This window comes from Papio anubis, chromosome 7 (genome assembly GCF_008728515.1).
Source record: "Papio anubis isolate 15944 chromosome 7, Panubis1.0, whole genome shotgun sequence".
In the NCBI taxonomy this organism is placed as follows: Eukaryota; Metazoa; Chordata; class Mammalia; order Primates; family Cercopithecidae; genus Papio; species Papio anubis.
Genome location: NC_044982.1, coordinates 82,254,776 through 82,271,111, shown reverse-complemented (window position 1 = coordinate 82,271,111; position 16,336 = coordinate 82,254,776). Strand labels below are relative to the sequence as shown.

General features: G+C 49.2%; 3 protein-coding genes across 8 annotated transcripts; 1 reads left to right on the top strand and 2 right to left on the bottom strand.

The window, feature by feature from the left end:
* The first annotated feature begins 4,529 nt into the window (after positions 1 to 4,529).
* Positions 4,530 to 7,511, top strand: TSSK4 (testis specific serine kinase 4). Of its 5 annotated transcripts, none has more exons than XM_017961060.3 (4): positions 4,530 to 5,414; positions 5,774 to 5,988; positions 6,381 to 6,774; positions 7,157 to 7,511. In XM_017961060.3, the coding sequence occupies exons 1-4, from the start codon at positions 5,190 to 5,192 to the stop codon at positions 7,226 to 7,228; spliced, it is 906 nt and encodes a 301-aa protein (XP_017816549.1). In that variant the 5' UTR covers positions 4,530 to 5,189; the 3' UTR covers positions 7,229 to 7,511. The 5 variants fall into 5 exon arrangements, with proteins under 5 accessions (XP_017816549.1, XP_009209554.1, XP_003901683.1 ...); XM_009211290.4 differs by having other exon boundaries at positions 4,532 to 5,267; positions 7,229 to 7,511; XM_003901634.5 differs by having other exon boundaries at positions 4,533 to 5,414; positions 7,229 to 7,511.
* Positions 7,512 to 8,713: 1,202 nt separating this feature from the next.
* On the bottom strand, positions 8,714 to 13,348 carry CHMP4A (charged multivesicular body protein 4A). The gene is made up of 6 exons (XM_009211289.3): positions 12,919 to 13,348; positions 11,193 to 11,342; positions 10,928 to 11,105; positions 9,751 to 9,865; positions 9,445 to 9,580; positions 8,714 to 9,033 (listed from the first exon to the last, which is right to left on the bottom strand). The coding sequence occupies exons 1-6, from the start codon at positions 12,947 to 12,949 to the stop codon at positions 8,975 to 8,977; spliced, it is 669 nt and encodes a 222-aa protein (XP_009209553.2). The 5' UTR covers positions 12,950 to 13,348; the 3' UTR covers positions 8,714 to 8,974.
* On the bottom strand, positions 8,718 to 16,228 carry MDP1 (magnesium dependent phosphatase 1). 2 transcript variants are annotated; one of them, XM_009211288.4, is made up of 11 exons: positions 15,407 to 16,228; positions 15,226 to 15,286; positions 15,042 to 15,152; positions 14,010 to 14,117; positions 13,780 to 13,913; positions 12,919 to 13,669; positions 11,193 to 11,342; positions 10,924 to 11,105; positions 9,751 to 9,865; positions 9,445 to 9,580; positions 8,718 to 9,033 (listed from the first exon to the last, which is right to left on the bottom strand). In XM_009211288.4, the coding sequence occupies exons 1-5, from the start codon at positions 15,441 to 15,443 to the stop codon at positions 13,817 to 13,819; spliced, it is 414 nt and encodes a 137-aa protein (XP_009209552.2). In that variant the 5' UTR covers positions 15,444 to 16,228; the 3' UTR covers positions 8,718 to 9,033; positions 9,445 to 9,580; positions 9,751 to 9,865; positions 10,924 to 11,105; positions 11,193 to 11,342; positions 12,919 to 13,669; positions 13,780 to 13,816. The 2 variants fall into 2 exon arrangements, with proteins under 2 accessions (XP_009209552.2, XP_009209551.2); XM_009211287.4 differs by having other exon boundaries at positions 13,828 to 13,913.
* Positions 16,229 to 16,336: the final 108 nt, after the last annotated feature.

Here is a 16,336-nt window from a genome sequence, read left to right as displayed (position 1 = left end):
CCCAGGCTGGAGTACAGTGGCGCGATCTCCGCTCACTGCAAGCTCCGCCTCCCGGGTTCGTGCCATTCTCCTGCCTCAGCCTCCCGAGTAGCTGGGACTACAGGCGCCGCCACCTCGCCCGGCTAATTTTTTTTTTGTATTTTAAGTAGAGACGGGGTTTCACCGTGTTAGCCAGGATGGTCTCGATCTCCTGACCTCGTGATCCGCCCGTCTCAGCCTCCCAAAGTGCTGGGATTACAGGCTTGAGCCACCGCGCCCGGCCTCACCTTCCGTTTTGATTGTAAGCTTTCTGAGGCCTCCCCATAAGCTGAGCCAGCACCACGCTTGCTACACAGCCTGCAGAACGGTGAGCCAATTAAACCTCTTTTTTTTTTGAGACGGAGTCTTGCTGTGTTGCCAAGCTAGAGTGCAGTGGTGTGATCGTGGCTTACTGCAACCTCCCACTCCTGGGTTCAAGTGATTCTTCTGCCTCAGCCTCCAGAGTAGCTGGTACTACAGGCATGCACCACCATGCCCAGCTAATTTTTGTATTTTTAGTAGAGATGGGGTTTCACCATGTTGGCCAGGATGGTCTCAATCTCTTGACCTCGTGATCCACCTGCCTAATTTGGCCTCCCAGAGTGTTGAGATTACAGGCATGAGCCACTGCACCCAGCCTAAACCCCCTTTTTTTTTTTTTTTTTTTTTTTTGAGACAGAGTCTCGCTTTGTCGCCCAGGCTGGAGTGTAGTGGCGCAATCTCGGCTCACTGCAAGCTCCGCCTCCCGGGTTCACGCCATTCTCCTGCCTCAGCCTCCTGAGTAGCTGGGACTACAGGCGCCCGCCACCGCGCCCGGCTAATTTTTTGTATTTTTAGTAGAGACGGGGTTTCACCGTGGTCTCCATCTCCTGACCTTGTGATCCGCCCACCCCGGCCTCCCAAAGTGCTGGGATTACAGGCGTGAGCCACCGCGCCCGGCTAAACCTCTTTTCTTTACAAACTACCCAGTCTCACGTTTTTGTTTGTTTTTGTTTGTTTTTGTTTTTGAGACAGGGTCTCACTTTGTCACCCAGGCTGGAGTGCAGTGGTGCGATCTTGGTTCACTGCAACCTTCACCTCCCAGGCTCAAGTGATCCTCCTAAGTAGCTGAGACTGTAGGCACATGCCACCACACCTGGCTAATATTTGTATTTTTCGTAGAAATGCATCTTCGCTATGTCGCCCAAGCTGGTTTTGAACTCCTGGGCTCAGGTAATCCACCTGCCTTGGCTTCCCAAAGTGTTGAGATTACAGGCATGAGCCACGGTACCTGGCCTCAGGTATTTCTTTTCTTTTGTTTTTTTTTGTTTTTTTTTGAGACAGAGTGTTGCTCTGTCACCAGGCTGGAGTGCAGTGGTGCAATCTCGGCTCACTGCGACCTCCAACTCCCTGGTTCAAGCGATTCTTCTGCCTCAGCCTCCCGAGTACCTGGGATTACAGGCATGCACCACCACGCCCAGCTGATTTTTGTATCTTTAGTAGAGACGGGGTTTCACCATGTTGGCCAGGATGGTCTTGATATTCTGACCTTGTAATCTCTCTGCCTCAGCCTCCCAAAATGTTGGGATTACAGGTGTGAGCCACCACGCCTGGCCTGGTATTTCTTTATAGCAATGCAAGAACGGCCTAATACACCCACCACACAAAATCTTTTTTTCCTGGTTTTTTTTTTTTTTTTTTTTTGGATGGAGTCTCGTTCTGTTGCCCAGGCTAGAGTGCAGTGGCGTGATCTTCCGGCATTTTTTTTTTTTCCAGACAAAGTCTCACTCTGTAGCCCAGGCTGAAGTACAGTGGCATGCTCTTGGCTCACTGCAACCTCTGCCTCCTGGCTTCAAGAGATTCTCCTGACTCTACCTCCCAAGTAGCTGGGATTACAGGCGCCTGCCACCACACCCAGCTAATTTTTGTATTTTTAGTAGAGATGAGTTTCATCATGTTGGTCAGGCTGATCTTGAACTCCTAACCTCAAGCAATCCACCAGCCTTGGCCTCCCAAAGTGCTGGGATTACAGGCGTGAGCCACTGCGCCTGGCTACAAAATCTTAAATCTAAATAACTCCTCTGTGACCACAACCTCCTGTTCTTCTCATGCTCTCAATTCCTACCAAACTTGTTTTTCCATTCCAGTGACACCTGCAACTCCTCCCTCTGCCCCTTTGGCCAGTTTCTAGCTTGTCTTCTGTGTCAGCTGCCTTGTTATAAAGAAATACCTGAGACTGGGTAATTTATAAGAAAAGAGCTTTAATTGGCTTGTGGTTCTGCAGGCTGTACAGGAAACATAATGCTGGCATCTGCTTCTGGGAAGGCCTCAGGAAGCTTACAATCATGGCAGAAGGCGAAGGGGGAGCAAGCATCTCACACAGTGGGAGCAGGAGCAAGAGGGCAAAGGGGGAGGTGCTACACACTTTTTTAAATGACCACATCTCATGATAACTCACTTCAAGAGGGTGGTGCTAAACATTCATCAGAAACCCACCTCCGTGATCCAATTACCTCCCACCAGGCCCCACCTCCAACGTTGCAGATTACAATTGACCATGAGATTTGGGTGGGGACACAGATCCAAACCATATAATCTTCCTTACCCATGCAGCTTAGATTCCGCATTCCATCATTTCAGCCACGTTCTTGTGTATGTTCTTGATGCCCCTCTCCCATTGTTGTTTCACTGCAGCTGCCAAGCAAAACCCTAAATCATCCATCAACATTCAAGTACCTATAACCAAGATGCTAAAAGAATCACAAAACTGTAATATGTATCTATGGACAAGTTGTTCTCCAACCTCAGTTGGGCCAATGCTACTCATTTTCTAAACCAGCTCTTTTCTGTTCTCCACAATTCATCTGTCTTCTCATCAGTTGACCTGCCTATATAGCTTAGTGGGAGATGAAGTAAGAGAAGCAATTACAGATACCATGTTAGGTGCTGTGACAGACAAAGTACTGGGCCTGTGGGAGCACCCAGGAAGAAGGAATATCTAACTGAAGCTTGAGCAGTCAGTTAAGGTTTCTTTAAAATAGCTCCGCTGGGCGCGGTGGCTCATGGCTGTGATCCCAGCATTTTGGGAGGCTGAGGTGGGTGATCACCTGAGGTCGGGAGTTCGAGACCAGCCTGACCAACATGGAGAAACCCCGTCTCTACTAAAAAATACAAAATTAGCCTCACATGGTGGTTCATGCCAGCTACTGGGGAGGCTGAGGCGGGAGAATGGCTTGAACCAAGGAGGTGGAGGTTGCTGTGAGTCAAGATCACACCATTGCACTCCAGCCTGGGCAACAAGAGCGAAACTCCATCTCAAAACAAAAACAAAAACAAAACAGCTCCTATGCCAAGTTCTCAAGGAGATCTGGAGTTTGCCACAAATACAGAAAAGCAGTTTTGGAGTATTATGTGTGTGTTAAAAAATAAAATTGGGGAGGTAAGCAGGATCAGACTTAAAGCTGTATGAAAGAATCAGGACTTGATCCTGAAGAGAATGTGGATAAACGGAATTGTTCCAAATGGAAATAAAATCAGATTTATGCTTTGGACTTGGGATGGACCAACTGGAGGAGAGCAGAAGGCTGGCTGGGGCCATCTGTTGGATGATGGAGGCGTGAACTAAGGGAGTGGCAGTGGGCTCAGAAAGCCATGAGAATATTATCAAAGAGATAATCAGGAGGTAGAAGAGATAGGATTTGGTGATAGATTGAATGTAGGGACTGAGGCAGGAGAGTCTGGGATGACATTTGAGTGTCTCAATTAAGGGTGATTAGTGTACAACTCACAGAAAGGTCTGAGAGAAGAAAATAAGTTCAATTATTGATATGTTTAAGTTCGAGACGGATATGGTAAGTTCCATGCCTGGGGCAGACATGGCCATGTAATACTGGCTGCTCTATCTGAACTCCAGAGATATATGGGATGGAGATGAAATTAGGAGCAGTCAGCATAAATGTAGTATTGACACTATGGGTATGGACAAGATTAAGGGAGGATGTGAAGGTTTGAGAAAATAAAGCTTGTGATAGAACACTTGGGATATGATTAAGGGATGGATGGAGAAAGATACAGCTTCAGTGAACGCTGAGGAATGACCAGAAGGATGTGGAGAAAAACTAGAGAGTTCTGACTCATGAAAGATAAGAATGCATTTCAAGGTTAGATTTTCCTAGAACATGTTCAATACCTTACTGTTGCAATACTTTCACACTTGTATTTCTCATTTTCTCATGCTGCATTATAAGCTCTAGGATCGGCCGGGCGCGGTGGCTCAAGCCTGTAATCCCAGCACTTTGGGAGGCCGAGACGGGCGGATCACGAGGTCAGGAGATCGAGACCATCCTGGCTAACCCGGTGAAACCCCGTCTCTAGTAAAAAAATACAAAAAAATAGCCGGGCGAGGTGGCGAGCGTCTGTAGTCCCAGCTACTCGGGAGGCTGAGGCAGGAGAATGGCGTGAACCTGGGAGGCGGAGCTTGCAGTGAGCCGAGATCCGGCCACTGCACTCCAGCCTGGGTGACAGAGCGAGACTCCGTCTCAAAAAAAAAAAAAAAAATAATAAGCTCTAGGATCATAGTGTCTCTATTGGCCTTATTGAACTAAGGGGGCCGCAATGGGCTTGGAAAGCCTTGAGTGTATCATTAAAGAGATAAGTAGGAGATAGCAGAGACAGAATTTGATGAAAGATTGTATGTAGGGATTGAGGAAGGAGGAAGGGTCTGGCATGACATTTGGGTGACATTTTATCCAACTATTCAGCACACTTCTGGTACTTAGTAGGTACTCATATATCAATGAAAGGGCTGATCTTTAGGAGTTTCAGCAGACTGTGGAAGGTGCCTCTGGGAATGAGTATGTTTCCAACTGCACTTCATTCTCAAGTTTTGTGGCCAATGATGGATAGGAGGTGGATTGTGATGTATTCAGAACATGGGACCTTGAGGAGTTCCGTAACCAAAAGGACAAAGTAACAACAGCCAGTGGAGACAAAAAGAACTGCTTCTCTTTCTTTCCCCCTCCAACTTCCTAGTGGAGGGCTGAGCCCAGCATCCCAGACTTGTGTGACTATATAGGCAAACATCTGGAGACCTACTTCACTTTGATACCCTAGCCTTCGGCGGCTCAAGGTGTTGGCCTTTGGATAGGAAGCTTCCAATAGTAAAGCTCCCTGCTCTCAGCAAGCCCAACACCATGGGGAAGGGAGATGTCGTAGAGGCAGCACCAACCACCACAGCCTACCACTCCATCATGGATGAATATGGTTATGAGGTGGGCAAGGTCATTGGCAATGGCTCCTATGGGACAGTATATGAGGCTTTCTACACAAAGCAGAAGGTCATGGTGGCAGTCAAGATCATATCAAAGAAGAAGGCCTCTGATGACTATCTTAACAAGTTCCTGCCCCGTGAGATACAGGTTGGAAAGGGGGCTGGAAGAGGGAACTGGAGCTTGGTACTAAGCTGCTTGAGGTTTCTCAGAAGGGGTATGGCCACGAGGGGTGGGGCCAGAAATCCCTAAACCAGAACTGAATGTCTCACTAGCAGCTAGGAAAATTTATGTAAGTTAAACCTCTTTCCCATCCACCCACTCACCTCCAGCCCCCCAAAAAGTAAAGGTGCAAAACATAGCATTTGACCACAGGCCACCGGTTCTCTGGGGTTGAGGGGTTGATCCTATTGCAAAGTTCTAAGTCAGTAGCTGAGGGCAGGAGATGGCTGGGAGTGCCATCACAGTTCTCCCTTCCCAGGTTTGATGGGTCCTTCTTCTGGGGTCAGGTAATGAAAGTCTTGCGGCACAAGTACCTCATCAACTTCTATCAGGCCATTGAGACCACATCTCGAGTATACATCATTCTGGAGCTGGCTCAGGGTGGTGACGTCCTTGAATGGATCCAGCGCTACGGGGCCTGCTCTGAGCCCCTTGCTGGCAAGTGGTTCTCCCAGCTGACCCTGGGCATTGCCTACCTGCACAGCAAGAGCATCGTGCACCGGTGAGGGCGCTGCCACCCAGACTGGGTCCTTTGCCCTCAAGGGGGTTTTATGCACATCTCCCATTTGCTGCCCTTTTTTCCTCTCTCGAACTCCCTCCTCAATATCTAGGCCTATTCATGTACTCTATTTTAATCATATGGTCAAGGATACTGATAAAGTACTCACTGTATGCACAGCATTTTATGAAATATGATGGTGAGCTCCCGGTGGTCCTCAGATACCATCCTCTCTCTCTCTCTCCCTACTTTGGTCTCTGCTCACAACTCCATGGCTTTCCTTCCTCTCTACCTTGTGCCCTCATAATGGTTTCTACCTCCCACTTCTTTCCTCATCTTTACCCTCTGACCCCTGGCCCTTCAGCTCCCAGTCTAAAACTAAGCCCTCTCCCCAGCCTGATGCCCAGCCTTTCTGCTGCTGGTAGGGACTTAAAGTTGGAGAATCTGTTGCTGGACAAGCGGGAGAATGTGAAGATATCAGACTTTGGCTTCGCCAAGATGGTGCCTTCTAACCAGCCTGTGGGTCGTAGCTCTTCTTACCGCCAAGTGAACTGCTTTTCCCACCTCAGCCAGACTTACTGTGGCAGCTTTGCTTATGCTTGCCCGGAGATCTTACTAGGCTTGCCCTACAACCCTTTCCTGTCTGACACCTGGAGCATGGGCGTCATCCTTTACACTCTAATGGTCGCCCGTCTGCCCTTTGATGACACCAATCTGAAAAAGCTGCTGAGAGAGACTCAGAAGGAGGTCACTTTCCCAGCTAACCATACCATCTCCCAGGAGTGCAAGGTACTGGCTACCTAAGGAGGGGTGAGCCCTCAGGGATGACCAACAGGGAGGGGTGAATATCCAACCTACGTCACCCAACCTAGGCCTCCCAACCCTGGGGAAAGGCTCTTCCCACACCAGAGCCATCTCACACACTAGTTCCTGTCCTATAATAAACAGTATGGAAGGCATAAAGGGCCAACCACTAGGCTCCAAACCTTGCTTGATACACAGGTTCTAGCTTCTGTCTCTTTAGGCCAGAAGAGAATTATGGAAAGCATTCCTCCCAAGGAACTTTTCCCTTCCCCTCCAGGGAGTTAACTGCCTGGCTCTCCAAGATAAAATCAGAGCCACACCTACTTTGACCAGAGTGGCATGATGGGCTATCCTGCTTCTTTCTTAGGTCCAGCTGCTCATTGCCTGCGTGGCACAATGGAGAAAAACTCAGGCAAGACCTCTCTCTCCCCTGCTCTAGAACCTGATCCTCCAGATGCTACACCAAGCCACTAAGCGTGCCACCATTCTGGACATCATCAAGGATCCCTGGGTGCTCAAGTTCCTTCATGAACAACCCACCCATGAGATCAGGCTCCTAGAGACCATGTGCCAGCTCCACAACACCACTAAACATCACCAATCCTTGGAAATTACGACCTGAAAATGGCTGAAGGAGGGGGCTGAGAGAGGAGCAAGCAGGAGGTCTTGGGCCAAAAATCTTTTATACCAAAAATAAATCTAAATCTGATTTAGTTTTATCAGCTAGGGTCAAAGACATTTTTTTCTCAAGGCAATCTTACAGCAGGGAACACTGCTGGGGTAAGAGACGATTTCTGCCCACAGCCTGTAACCAATAATCTTGACACTGTTAAATCAACAGTGTAATTCATGATGTGGCTCATAGGAGATGGGGTGCTCAGATTAACACTCTATTTTGGGAAGCTTTATTATTCAACTCAATATATGCTCATTATTTTACATCTTTGTGCTGTTTAAATGCTCAAGCGGTGGGGCAAAAACCCTGGTTGCTCCACTTTGATTATGGCTCTGCCTGTCTATAGTCCAAGATGATGGCACTGTTAGTTCTTTTAGAAATGGGTATTCGAGCTGGGTGCAGTGACTCACGCCTGTAATCCCAGCACTTTGGGGGACCGAGGTGGGCAGATCACTTGAGGTCAAGAGTTCGAGACCAGTCTGGCCAACTTGGCAAAACCCTGTCTCTACTAAAAATACAAAAATTAGCCGGGAATAGTGGCACCTGGCTGAGGTGTGAGAATCACTTGAACCCGGGAGGCGGGGATTGCAGTGAGCCAAGATCGCCCTATTGCACTCCAGCCTGGGTGACAAAGTGAGACTCTGTCTCAAAAAAAAAAAAAAAAAAAAAAAAAAAAAGAAAAGAAAAGAAATGGGTATTTGGGTGTATGAAGGACCTCGGTTCCTTTTCCCTCTTCCAGTGTCACCTTAACCACTACTGATAGAATAGCAGGGAGACAAGGCTTCTCACACTGTTGTTCCCAGACATAGAATTCAAACCAAGCCTTCTAGTAGTGAAAGCTACTATGGGTTCTGGACAAAGGAAAGCTACTTGCTCCTTCCATGGTATTCTCCCTCCTTGTCCTTGAAAATGGGCTTTGTAAAATAAATTTGGGGTTGTCTTGGCAGAGGCACAACCAGGGGAAAGCAATGAGGGAAGACTCAGAGATGCCTACACATGGTTCTAAGTGGTAGATGGCAGTTTCTTCAATCGCAGCAACTAGGCAACTCTAGGACAAACCGACTTGAAAGATGAAACAGTGTTTGTCTGGAACATGGGTTGAGATATTAGGAATGCCCATTTGTTCTATGTTCCAACCTCCCTTCTTTGCTGTAATTATTTATTGCTTGAAATAAGGCTCTTGAGGACAAGGCTCCAAGGGCCAGGGGAACAGCTTCAGGGGTAGACAAGGCAGTATAGACACTAGGATTCCATCTGCCCAGTTTTATTGGGAACAAGGGCATTATAACTGCTATCAAAGAGAAGGGAGCCCAAGGGCTCCTTCTGTAGCAAGATCTTCTTCAGAGTTGAGCCAGGGCTGGGAGGGCAAGAGACCCTTTTTTCAGGCAGGGTCATACTACCACCCTCAGCAGGACTTCCCCAAAAAGTTATTCTCCTTTAGCTCAGCATTTGGCACTTAAGGAAAAAAGGACCAACAAAGGTAGCATTAGGAAGACAAGCCCAGATTTATCAGGATACCCACTCAGCCAACTGCTTTAGTGCTTCTTCATCTTCATCCGCTTTGGGAGCTTTGAGGACAAAGATACCCAGAGAAAAGAAAGGAGAAGGATTAAGGTCTCAGCAACTCCAACCATCCCCTACTATGACATTCAGAGCCTGCTGAATTCTGTCTCCCCACAAAAAACCTAAAGGTGTGGTCCTTCTGCTTGCTAGGCTGCTGTTCAATCCCATAGCACCTTTGTGCAAATTAGAAAAAAGGTGCCTCTTGCTCCTGCCATTTGTAGCCCTAAACCAGGGTACACAGCTTGCTGAGTGAAGCACAGGCTAGGTGGGTGCCCATATGCAGTCAACAACCTGCACAACTGCAGCAGCAGCCCTTTCTGTGTGGCTCCTTTGAGGCAGGATGGATGAGGAATAATCTTTCCCCATACCTCTCCTACCCTCTTAAGTCCTCAAGACAACAGAACAACCCTGCATACCTGGCTCTGCCGGCAGATGAGTAGAAGGTACACTAGGCAATTTGACTGGGGGTTCTTCCTCCTTGTCGCCCACACTTAACAACTCCTGGGCCAATTCCTCCTGTTCCAGCAACTCTAGCTCCTCCAGCAGTTCATCCTGTATAGGGAAGACAAGACCATTTAAGATGAAGAAAAAAACATCTACCTCCAAAAACATATTGCTTTTGAAGTTCCCTCCCAAACTTGCCCCAAGAGCCTCTCTTGGGTGTTCCTTCTGGCCAGTCCCATACTTTCTCCAAAATGCCCTGACCCCTCACCCCCAATCACCTCATCCACATCATCTCCAAAGCCCATAGGCCGAGAAATGGCATCTGAGATCTGCTGGGCCACCTCCTGTTGTTCTGTGATGTCAGTCATCAGTTCATCTACCTTGTCAATGTCCCTGAGAATGAGACAGACAGCTAAGAAATCAGGCAACAATGCCCCCTTGACTTCCTCATCTCACATGAATGAAACCCCTCCTGCCTTGTATTGTCACACTGATAAGCCCATAGCTATCAATCAGAAGAGATCCCTGGAAAACTGCAAAGATGCAAGTCTGGGCTAAGAAATAGCAAGGAGCCACACTGGAGAGGATAGGTTTCATTCCCTTTCCTGAAGGATCTTTAAGAATTAGAAAAGGTAGCCGGGAGCTGTGGCTCACAGTTGTGATCCCAGCACTTTGGGAGGCCAAGGCAGGTGGATCACCTGAGGTCAGGAGTTCAAGACCAGCCTGGCCAAAATAGTGAAACTCCGTCTCCACTAAAAATACAAAAATGAGCTGGGAACAGTAGCACACAACTGTAATCCCAGCTACTCAGGAGGCTGAGGCAGGAGAATCACTTGAACCCAGGAGGCAGAGGTTGCAGTGAGCCGAGATCGTGCCACTGCACTCCAGCCTGGGTGACAGAGCAAGACTGTCTCAAAAAACAAAACAAAACAAAAAAAGAATTAGAGAAGGCATCTTTGCTCCCTAGAATGCCCCAGGCAGCGAAAGAATCTTATAGGAAGCAAGGGGCAGACAGAGGTCTAGCCATTACAAGTATCTATACTGCAAATCCACATTCTGAGAGGCTTTAAAGTTTAAAGTGTGAGGCCGGGCGCGGTGGCTCACGCCTCCCAGCACTTTGGGAGGCCGAGGTGGGCAGATCACGAAGTCAGGAGATCGAGACCATCCTGGCTAACACAGTGAAACCCCGTCTCTACTAAAAATACAAAAAAAAAAAAAAATTAGCCAGGCGAGGTGGTAAGCGCCTGTAGTCCCAGCTACTTGGGAGGCGGAGGCAGGAGAATGGCGTGAACCCGGGAGGCGGAGCTTGCAGTGAGCCGAGATTGCGCCACTGCACTCCAGTCTGGGCCACAGAGCAAGACTCTGTCTCGGGGGGGAAAAAAAAAAAGTTTAACGTGTAATAGCAAGCCACTCTTCCCAGTTCTTGGGTCCCCTCCACCCCTTCCCCGTACCCACATGTCCTGGTAGGCTTTCTTCATGCCTTGGGCAGCAAGCTCCATGGTACGAAGGACTTCTGCATTGGTGGTGGCATTCTCAATGGCCTCACGCTGAAACTCCAGGGTGGATAAAGTCCCGTCAGTTTGTGCCAGCTGCTGTTCGAATCTTTTCTTCCTCCGCAAAGCCTGTAGGGCAGCTGACCCAGCCGATACCCTTAACATCAAGGGTCAGAAGCACCTGCTTCCCATCTGGGCCCTCCCCATAGGCTTGTTTCCCTCATTACCTCTCTTATTCTTGGTCCCATACTTCTTGGCTGTTTGTAGCTCCTGTTGAATCTTCTGCTCCAAAAATTCCTGTTTCTTGATCAGTATCTTCTCTGTCTCCTTCAGTTTCTGTATTGCTTCTTCAGGGGTTGGCCCTTTCTCCTTCTTACCTGAGGAGTCCAGTGGAGTAGGCCCAAATTTTGTGAAGGAAAAATATTAGCCACCAATCATTGAATACATAGTATGTGCTAGGGACCTGTGTTATTGTTAATCCCCAAATCTCTACAATGAATGTGCTCTCTCTTCACTTAAAAATGTGAAAACAACCACAAAGATGTTAAAAATCACAATTAATAAGAGATTGTTCAGGAATCAAAATGTGGCAGTATGAGTTCTAAAACCAATATTCTTTTTACTATTCCTGGCTGCCTTTTTTTTTCTTTAGGCAAAGTTTCGGTCTTGTTGCCCAGGCTGGAATGCAATGGCGTGATCTTGGCTCACCTCAACCTCCGCCTCCTGGGTTCAAGCGATTCTCCTGCCTCAGCCTCCCAAATAGCTGGGATTACAGGCATGTGCCACCACGCCTGGCTAATTTTTTGTATTTTTAGTAGAGACAGGGTTTCTCCATGTTGGCCAGGCTGGTGTCAAACTCCCAACCTCAGGTGATCTACCTGCCTTGGCGTCCCAAAGTGCTGGGATTACAGGCGTGAGCCACTGTGCCAGGCCTTCTTTTTGTTTGAGACGGAGTCTCGCTCTGTTGCCCAGGTCAGAGTGTAGTGGCATGATCTAGGCTCATTGCAACCTCTGCCTCCTGCGTTCAAGTGATTCTCCTGCGTCAGCCTCCCTGAGTAGCTGGGACTACGGGCACACATCACCATGCACACCTAATTTTTGTATTTTTTTTTTCTTTTGAGATGGAATCTCCCTCTGTCACCCAGGATGGAGTGCAGTGGCGCAATCTTGGCTCACTGCAACCTCTGCCTCCTGGGTTCAAGCGATTCTCCTTCCTCAGACTCCCTGAGTAGCTGGGACTACAGGTGCGCGCCACCACACCCAGCTTTTTTTTTTTTTTTTTTGTATTTTTAGTAGAGACGAGGTTTCACCATGTTGGCCAGGCTGGTCTCGAACTCTTGACCTCAGGTGATCCACCCGCCTCGGCCTCCCAAAGTGCTGGGATTACAGGCGTGAGCCACCGCGCCCGGCCAATTTTTGTATTTGTAGCAGAGACGGGGTTTCACCATATTGGCCAGGCTGGTCTTAAACTCCTGACCTCATGATCCACCCACGTCGGCCTCCCAAAGTGTTGCGATTACAGGCGTGAGCCACCGCGCCCGGCCAAGAAGGCAGTCTTTCTTCTTCATCTTAGATCCCTCTTGCCCAGCACAAAGTATTATAGAACAAGGTTTTGAAAAGGGCTGAAGACAGCAGGAAACTCGTCTTCAAGCCTGAACAGTGGGAGCCAGCACGATCGCCACGCCCTCAACTCAAGTCCCCTCCCCGATCTTGAGTTCTTCCCTCAGAGAGTGAGGGAGGACGGCGGACGGGAACCAGGCGCCTTGACATGGTGTGCCTTCTGGCACCGGCGATGAGCCTTGCTCCGCCATCGGCCGCCGGGGTTTTCCAGTCAGCCTGTCTCCTGATTCTCTTCCCCTGCCCGGCGCAGCGGTCCGGCCGAATCTCGCCGGGATCTCCTCTTCCCCTGCACCAGCCAGCGCCTCCTGGCTGGCCAGTCCCACCCCGGCTCACCCTTCCCGAAGAGCCTGCCGAGACCACTCATCGCGAGCTCGCCTATCCCGCCTCCGCCCCTCGGCGTCCTCCAGACTTCCGCCTTGCTCCTGGGAGGGTGATGGTCTCATCACACAGGGACCAGCTTTGCCCAATCCCTCCTCAGGGCGCCGCCGCGACATCATCAAGAGGCGCAAACGAGACCACCGCTGTCACGTGACCCAAGCCACCAGTCCCAGACCGAGGTGCTCCTCTTAAAGCAGCCACATCATTTTCTATTACATAAAAAGGCAGTCCTGTCTCCACCCCAGAGTATGTGCTTGTTCTCTGGAAGGAAATGTGCAGTGTGATGGCACCTCAATGTATGGGGTCAGTGGGAAAACTCTTCATGCTCTTTACAGGGCTCAGGAAAGTGGGGTGGTATAGGTTCAAGCACTTGGGGTTGCCCTAAGTTTAGATAGCAAACCTGATGCAGTCTAATGTCTCACATTCTGGTCTTTGCACCTCAGGACAACCAACCCCATTTCACAGGCTAGAAAAATAGAAACTCCCCATACTGTGAGTAAAAATCTCTACTGTCACACACAGATGAACTTTAATAAATTACAAATGCACCTGAAAATGTCTTCTTGATTTCCTTTCAGTTTAGGCCTCAAATGGGCTTTCCTCAAGGCTGGACCTCAAGGCCCAGTTTGGGCCTTTGCAAATGTCTCTAACCCTTGACTTAGAGTTTGAAGATTCATTCCATTCTGGATATGAATGCAGGTAACACCTAGAAAGATAAGAAGTCACATTTCATCAGGCTTTCAGGGTTCTCCATTATCACTCTGACCTTTGTGGGTGCCACCTATAGGGCAAACTATCCATCCTGTGTGTATCTACCTAATCCCTCCTAGGGACCCCAAATGGCTGTTGCTCATCACTCAGTACCCAGTTTGCTGACGTCTACAATATTCCGCCTCTCATCATCGAAGAAGATCATCTGGGAGAAAGGAATTCCAGTCTTCTGCTGCAACCTGTGGAAGATAGGGCATGGGTAACCAAGCTAGTATCTTGGTTTCCCAAGCCTCTCTGGTACTTTCTCACCCTGCTCCTCCCTTATGTCCGCATACCTCTCAAAGTGTGTGACTTTGCTGCCTGGATAGATTTCCCGATGAACAAAGTACCTGATGAGGTCAAAGAGCTCCAGTAGCTGGTTGGCCCCTTCTATCTCACTTGTCCTGCAAAACGGTGTAAAAGATGGGATTACCAAAGTGAAGGGCCAGGGCTACGTTAACTTATTAAGCAAAGCTAGTAAGTATAGCCAGGGAAATCAACTTGCTGTTTTTCTGGGATGGACAGGCATCCTCAGCCTCTGTTTAACTCCATTGCCTTCCTGTTTGACGAAATTGGTGCTGGGCCAAAGTTTTAGTTTTTGTTTTGAGACGGAGTCTAGCTCTGTCACCCAGACTAGAGTGCAGTGGCCCAGTCATGGCTCACTGCGGTCACAATGTCCTGGGCTCAAGTGATCCTCCCACCTCAGCCTTCCAAGTAGCTGGGACTACAGGTGCACGCCACCACATTTTTTTTTTTTTTTTTGGTAGAGATGGGGTCTCCCTCTATTGCCTAGGCTGGTCTCAAATTGCTGGCCTCAAGTGATCCTCCCGCCTAGGACTCCCAAAGTGCTAAGATTACAGGTGTGAGTCACTTTGCCCGGCCTCACTTGTTTTTTTTTTTTTTTGAGACACTGTCTCACTCTGTCACCCAGGCTAGAGTGCAGTGGCTCCATCTCAGCTCACTGCAACCTCCACCTCCTGGGTTCAAGCGATTCTCCTGCCTCAGCCTCCCGAGTAGCTGGGATTACAGGCGCCCGCTAATTTTTGTATTTTTAGTAGAGACGGGGTTTCACCACGTTGGTCAGGCTGGTCTCGAACTCCTGATCTCGTGATCCGCCCGCCTTGGCCTCCCAAAGTGCTGGGATTACAGGAGTGAGCCACCGCGTCCGGCTGCCGGCCCCACTTTTTAATAGTTAAAAGACCAAGGAGAAAAAATATGCAAATACTTGCAAACTTGCACCGCCCCTATTTTTGTAGCCCAGGGGTTTCACTGTAAGTCTCTTGCATGCACCCTTCAGCATTACACTATCAGTTGTCAGTCGCTCTTACCTTGAAGCAGCCGCACCGGGCACCCCAAGACTCTGCAATCGTTTTAGGACCTCAGGCACCTCTGGGTACAGTCGGACGTCTTGGCCCCGCCTATCTCGTACAGTTCCATCACTGGGGAGGGCAAGAGTGCGCTCAGCCCTGGCTGGGTCCCATCTCGCCCCAGTCCTCCCTGTCCCTACCTCACCTGCTCTTATGGAACGGAGGGTCCACGTGCGTGTCGACCCAGAAAGGCCAGAGAGTGTAATCTGAGAGAGGAAGGAGAGGGAAGGTTCAGCCTGGTGGTGGGGGACGCAGGGATTCGGGAGCAGCAGTTAGGGGTATGGAAAAGGACGGCGCCTTACGAAATTCTCCTTCCCGTCCCTCACCCAAATCAAAGACTGCCAGCTTCGGTAGCCGCGCCATGACCCGCACCGCAGGCTGCGCGCAGCAGAGTTGGTGCTTCACCCAGGGCGGGTAGAGAGTGCGGCACCTCCGGCAGCTAAGGCTGCCACCCCGCCTGCCATAGACAAACGGCTACTAGAGCGTCGCCACTCGGGGCGTCATCAGCCTAGATATGGCGCAAGAGGGCCATCTGATGCTGGGCGGGGAAGAGGATTGCAGCGAGGTACCAACACGACCGCCACACGCAACCACAGCAGTCAAGTCTCTCCAAGGCATTGGCCACGGGCATCCTCCCTACTTCTCCACTCCACCCAGCCTTGCCCGATTCTATTATACTAAGAAGCCAGGGAAGAAGGAAAGCATTTTCTAGCACCTGCCTCTTCTTGAGACCCAAGTGATACATTACAGTTTGTCACTCAATCTTTCTCCATTATCAACCTCTTGATAGTGCAGAACCCAAAGCCCTCAGTAATATTCCAGCCAGAGTGCAGTGTCGGCCAAACCCTTGACGGCGTTCTCCAACCAGACCTAAATGTCCAGTAGAGCCACATTCAGAGAGAATTCACTCTCTGAAGGTTTCCACCATCCATGTCAGCACTACGCTGGTAGATGTTTAACAACCAGTTTGTGGGGAGGAACTGATCTGTAGTGTTTGCCAGTTTTTGTAAATAATCCTACCATGGCCAATTTCAAGCTACCAACATGAAGTCACTTAAGAAAGTTGGAAAGAGGTGCCAATAGTTGGCTCTCATTAGCCACTAGGAACTGGCTCCAGCACACCAGTAAGTATGTTTTCCTAGAGTCTGATAATCCTTCTAAGAGCACCATCCCTTCCATTGTCCGATTCCTTCAGCCTGCTATAACTGAGTGAGCATTACGTCCATTTTTTATTTCAGTCAACTTGTGCAACAGAA

Coding starts and splice junctions, on each gene's coding strand:
- TSSK4 (XM_003901634.5), top strand. CDS start 5,190: ATGGGGAAGGGAGATGTCGTAGAGGCAGCACCAACCACCACAGCCTAC. Junction 5,415..5,773: donor TCCTGCCCCGTGAGATACAG/GTTGGAAAGGGG, acceptor TTCTGGGGTCAG/GTAATGAAAGTCTTGCGGCA. Junction 5,989..6,380: donor AGCAAGAGCATCGTGCACCG/GTGAGGGCGCTG, acceptor CCCTCTCCCCAG/CCTGATGCCCAGCCTTTCTG.
- CHMP4A (XM_009211289.3), bottom strand. CDS start 12,949: ATGAGTGGTCTCGGCAGGCTCTTCGGGAAGG. Junction 9,866..10,927: donor AAGAAAGCCTACCAGGACAT/GTGGGTACGGGG, acceptor TCTCATTCTCAG/GGACATTGACAAGGTAGATG. Junction 9,581..9,750: donor TTGGAGATGATGTGGATGAG/GTGATTGGGGGT, acceptor TTCCCTATACAG/GATGAACTGCTGGAGGAGCT.
- MDP1 (XM_009211287.4), bottom strand. CDS start 15,443: ATGGCGCGGCTACCGAAGCTGGCAGTCTTTGATTTGG. Junction 13,914..14,009: donor AAAGTCACACACTTTGAGAG/GTATGCGGACAT, acceptor TATCTTCCACAG/GTTGCAGCAGAAGACTGGAA. Junction 13,670..13,827: donor TGTAGACGTCAGCAAACTGG/GTACTGAGTGAT, acceptor TTATCTTTCTAG/GTGTTACCTGCATTCATATC.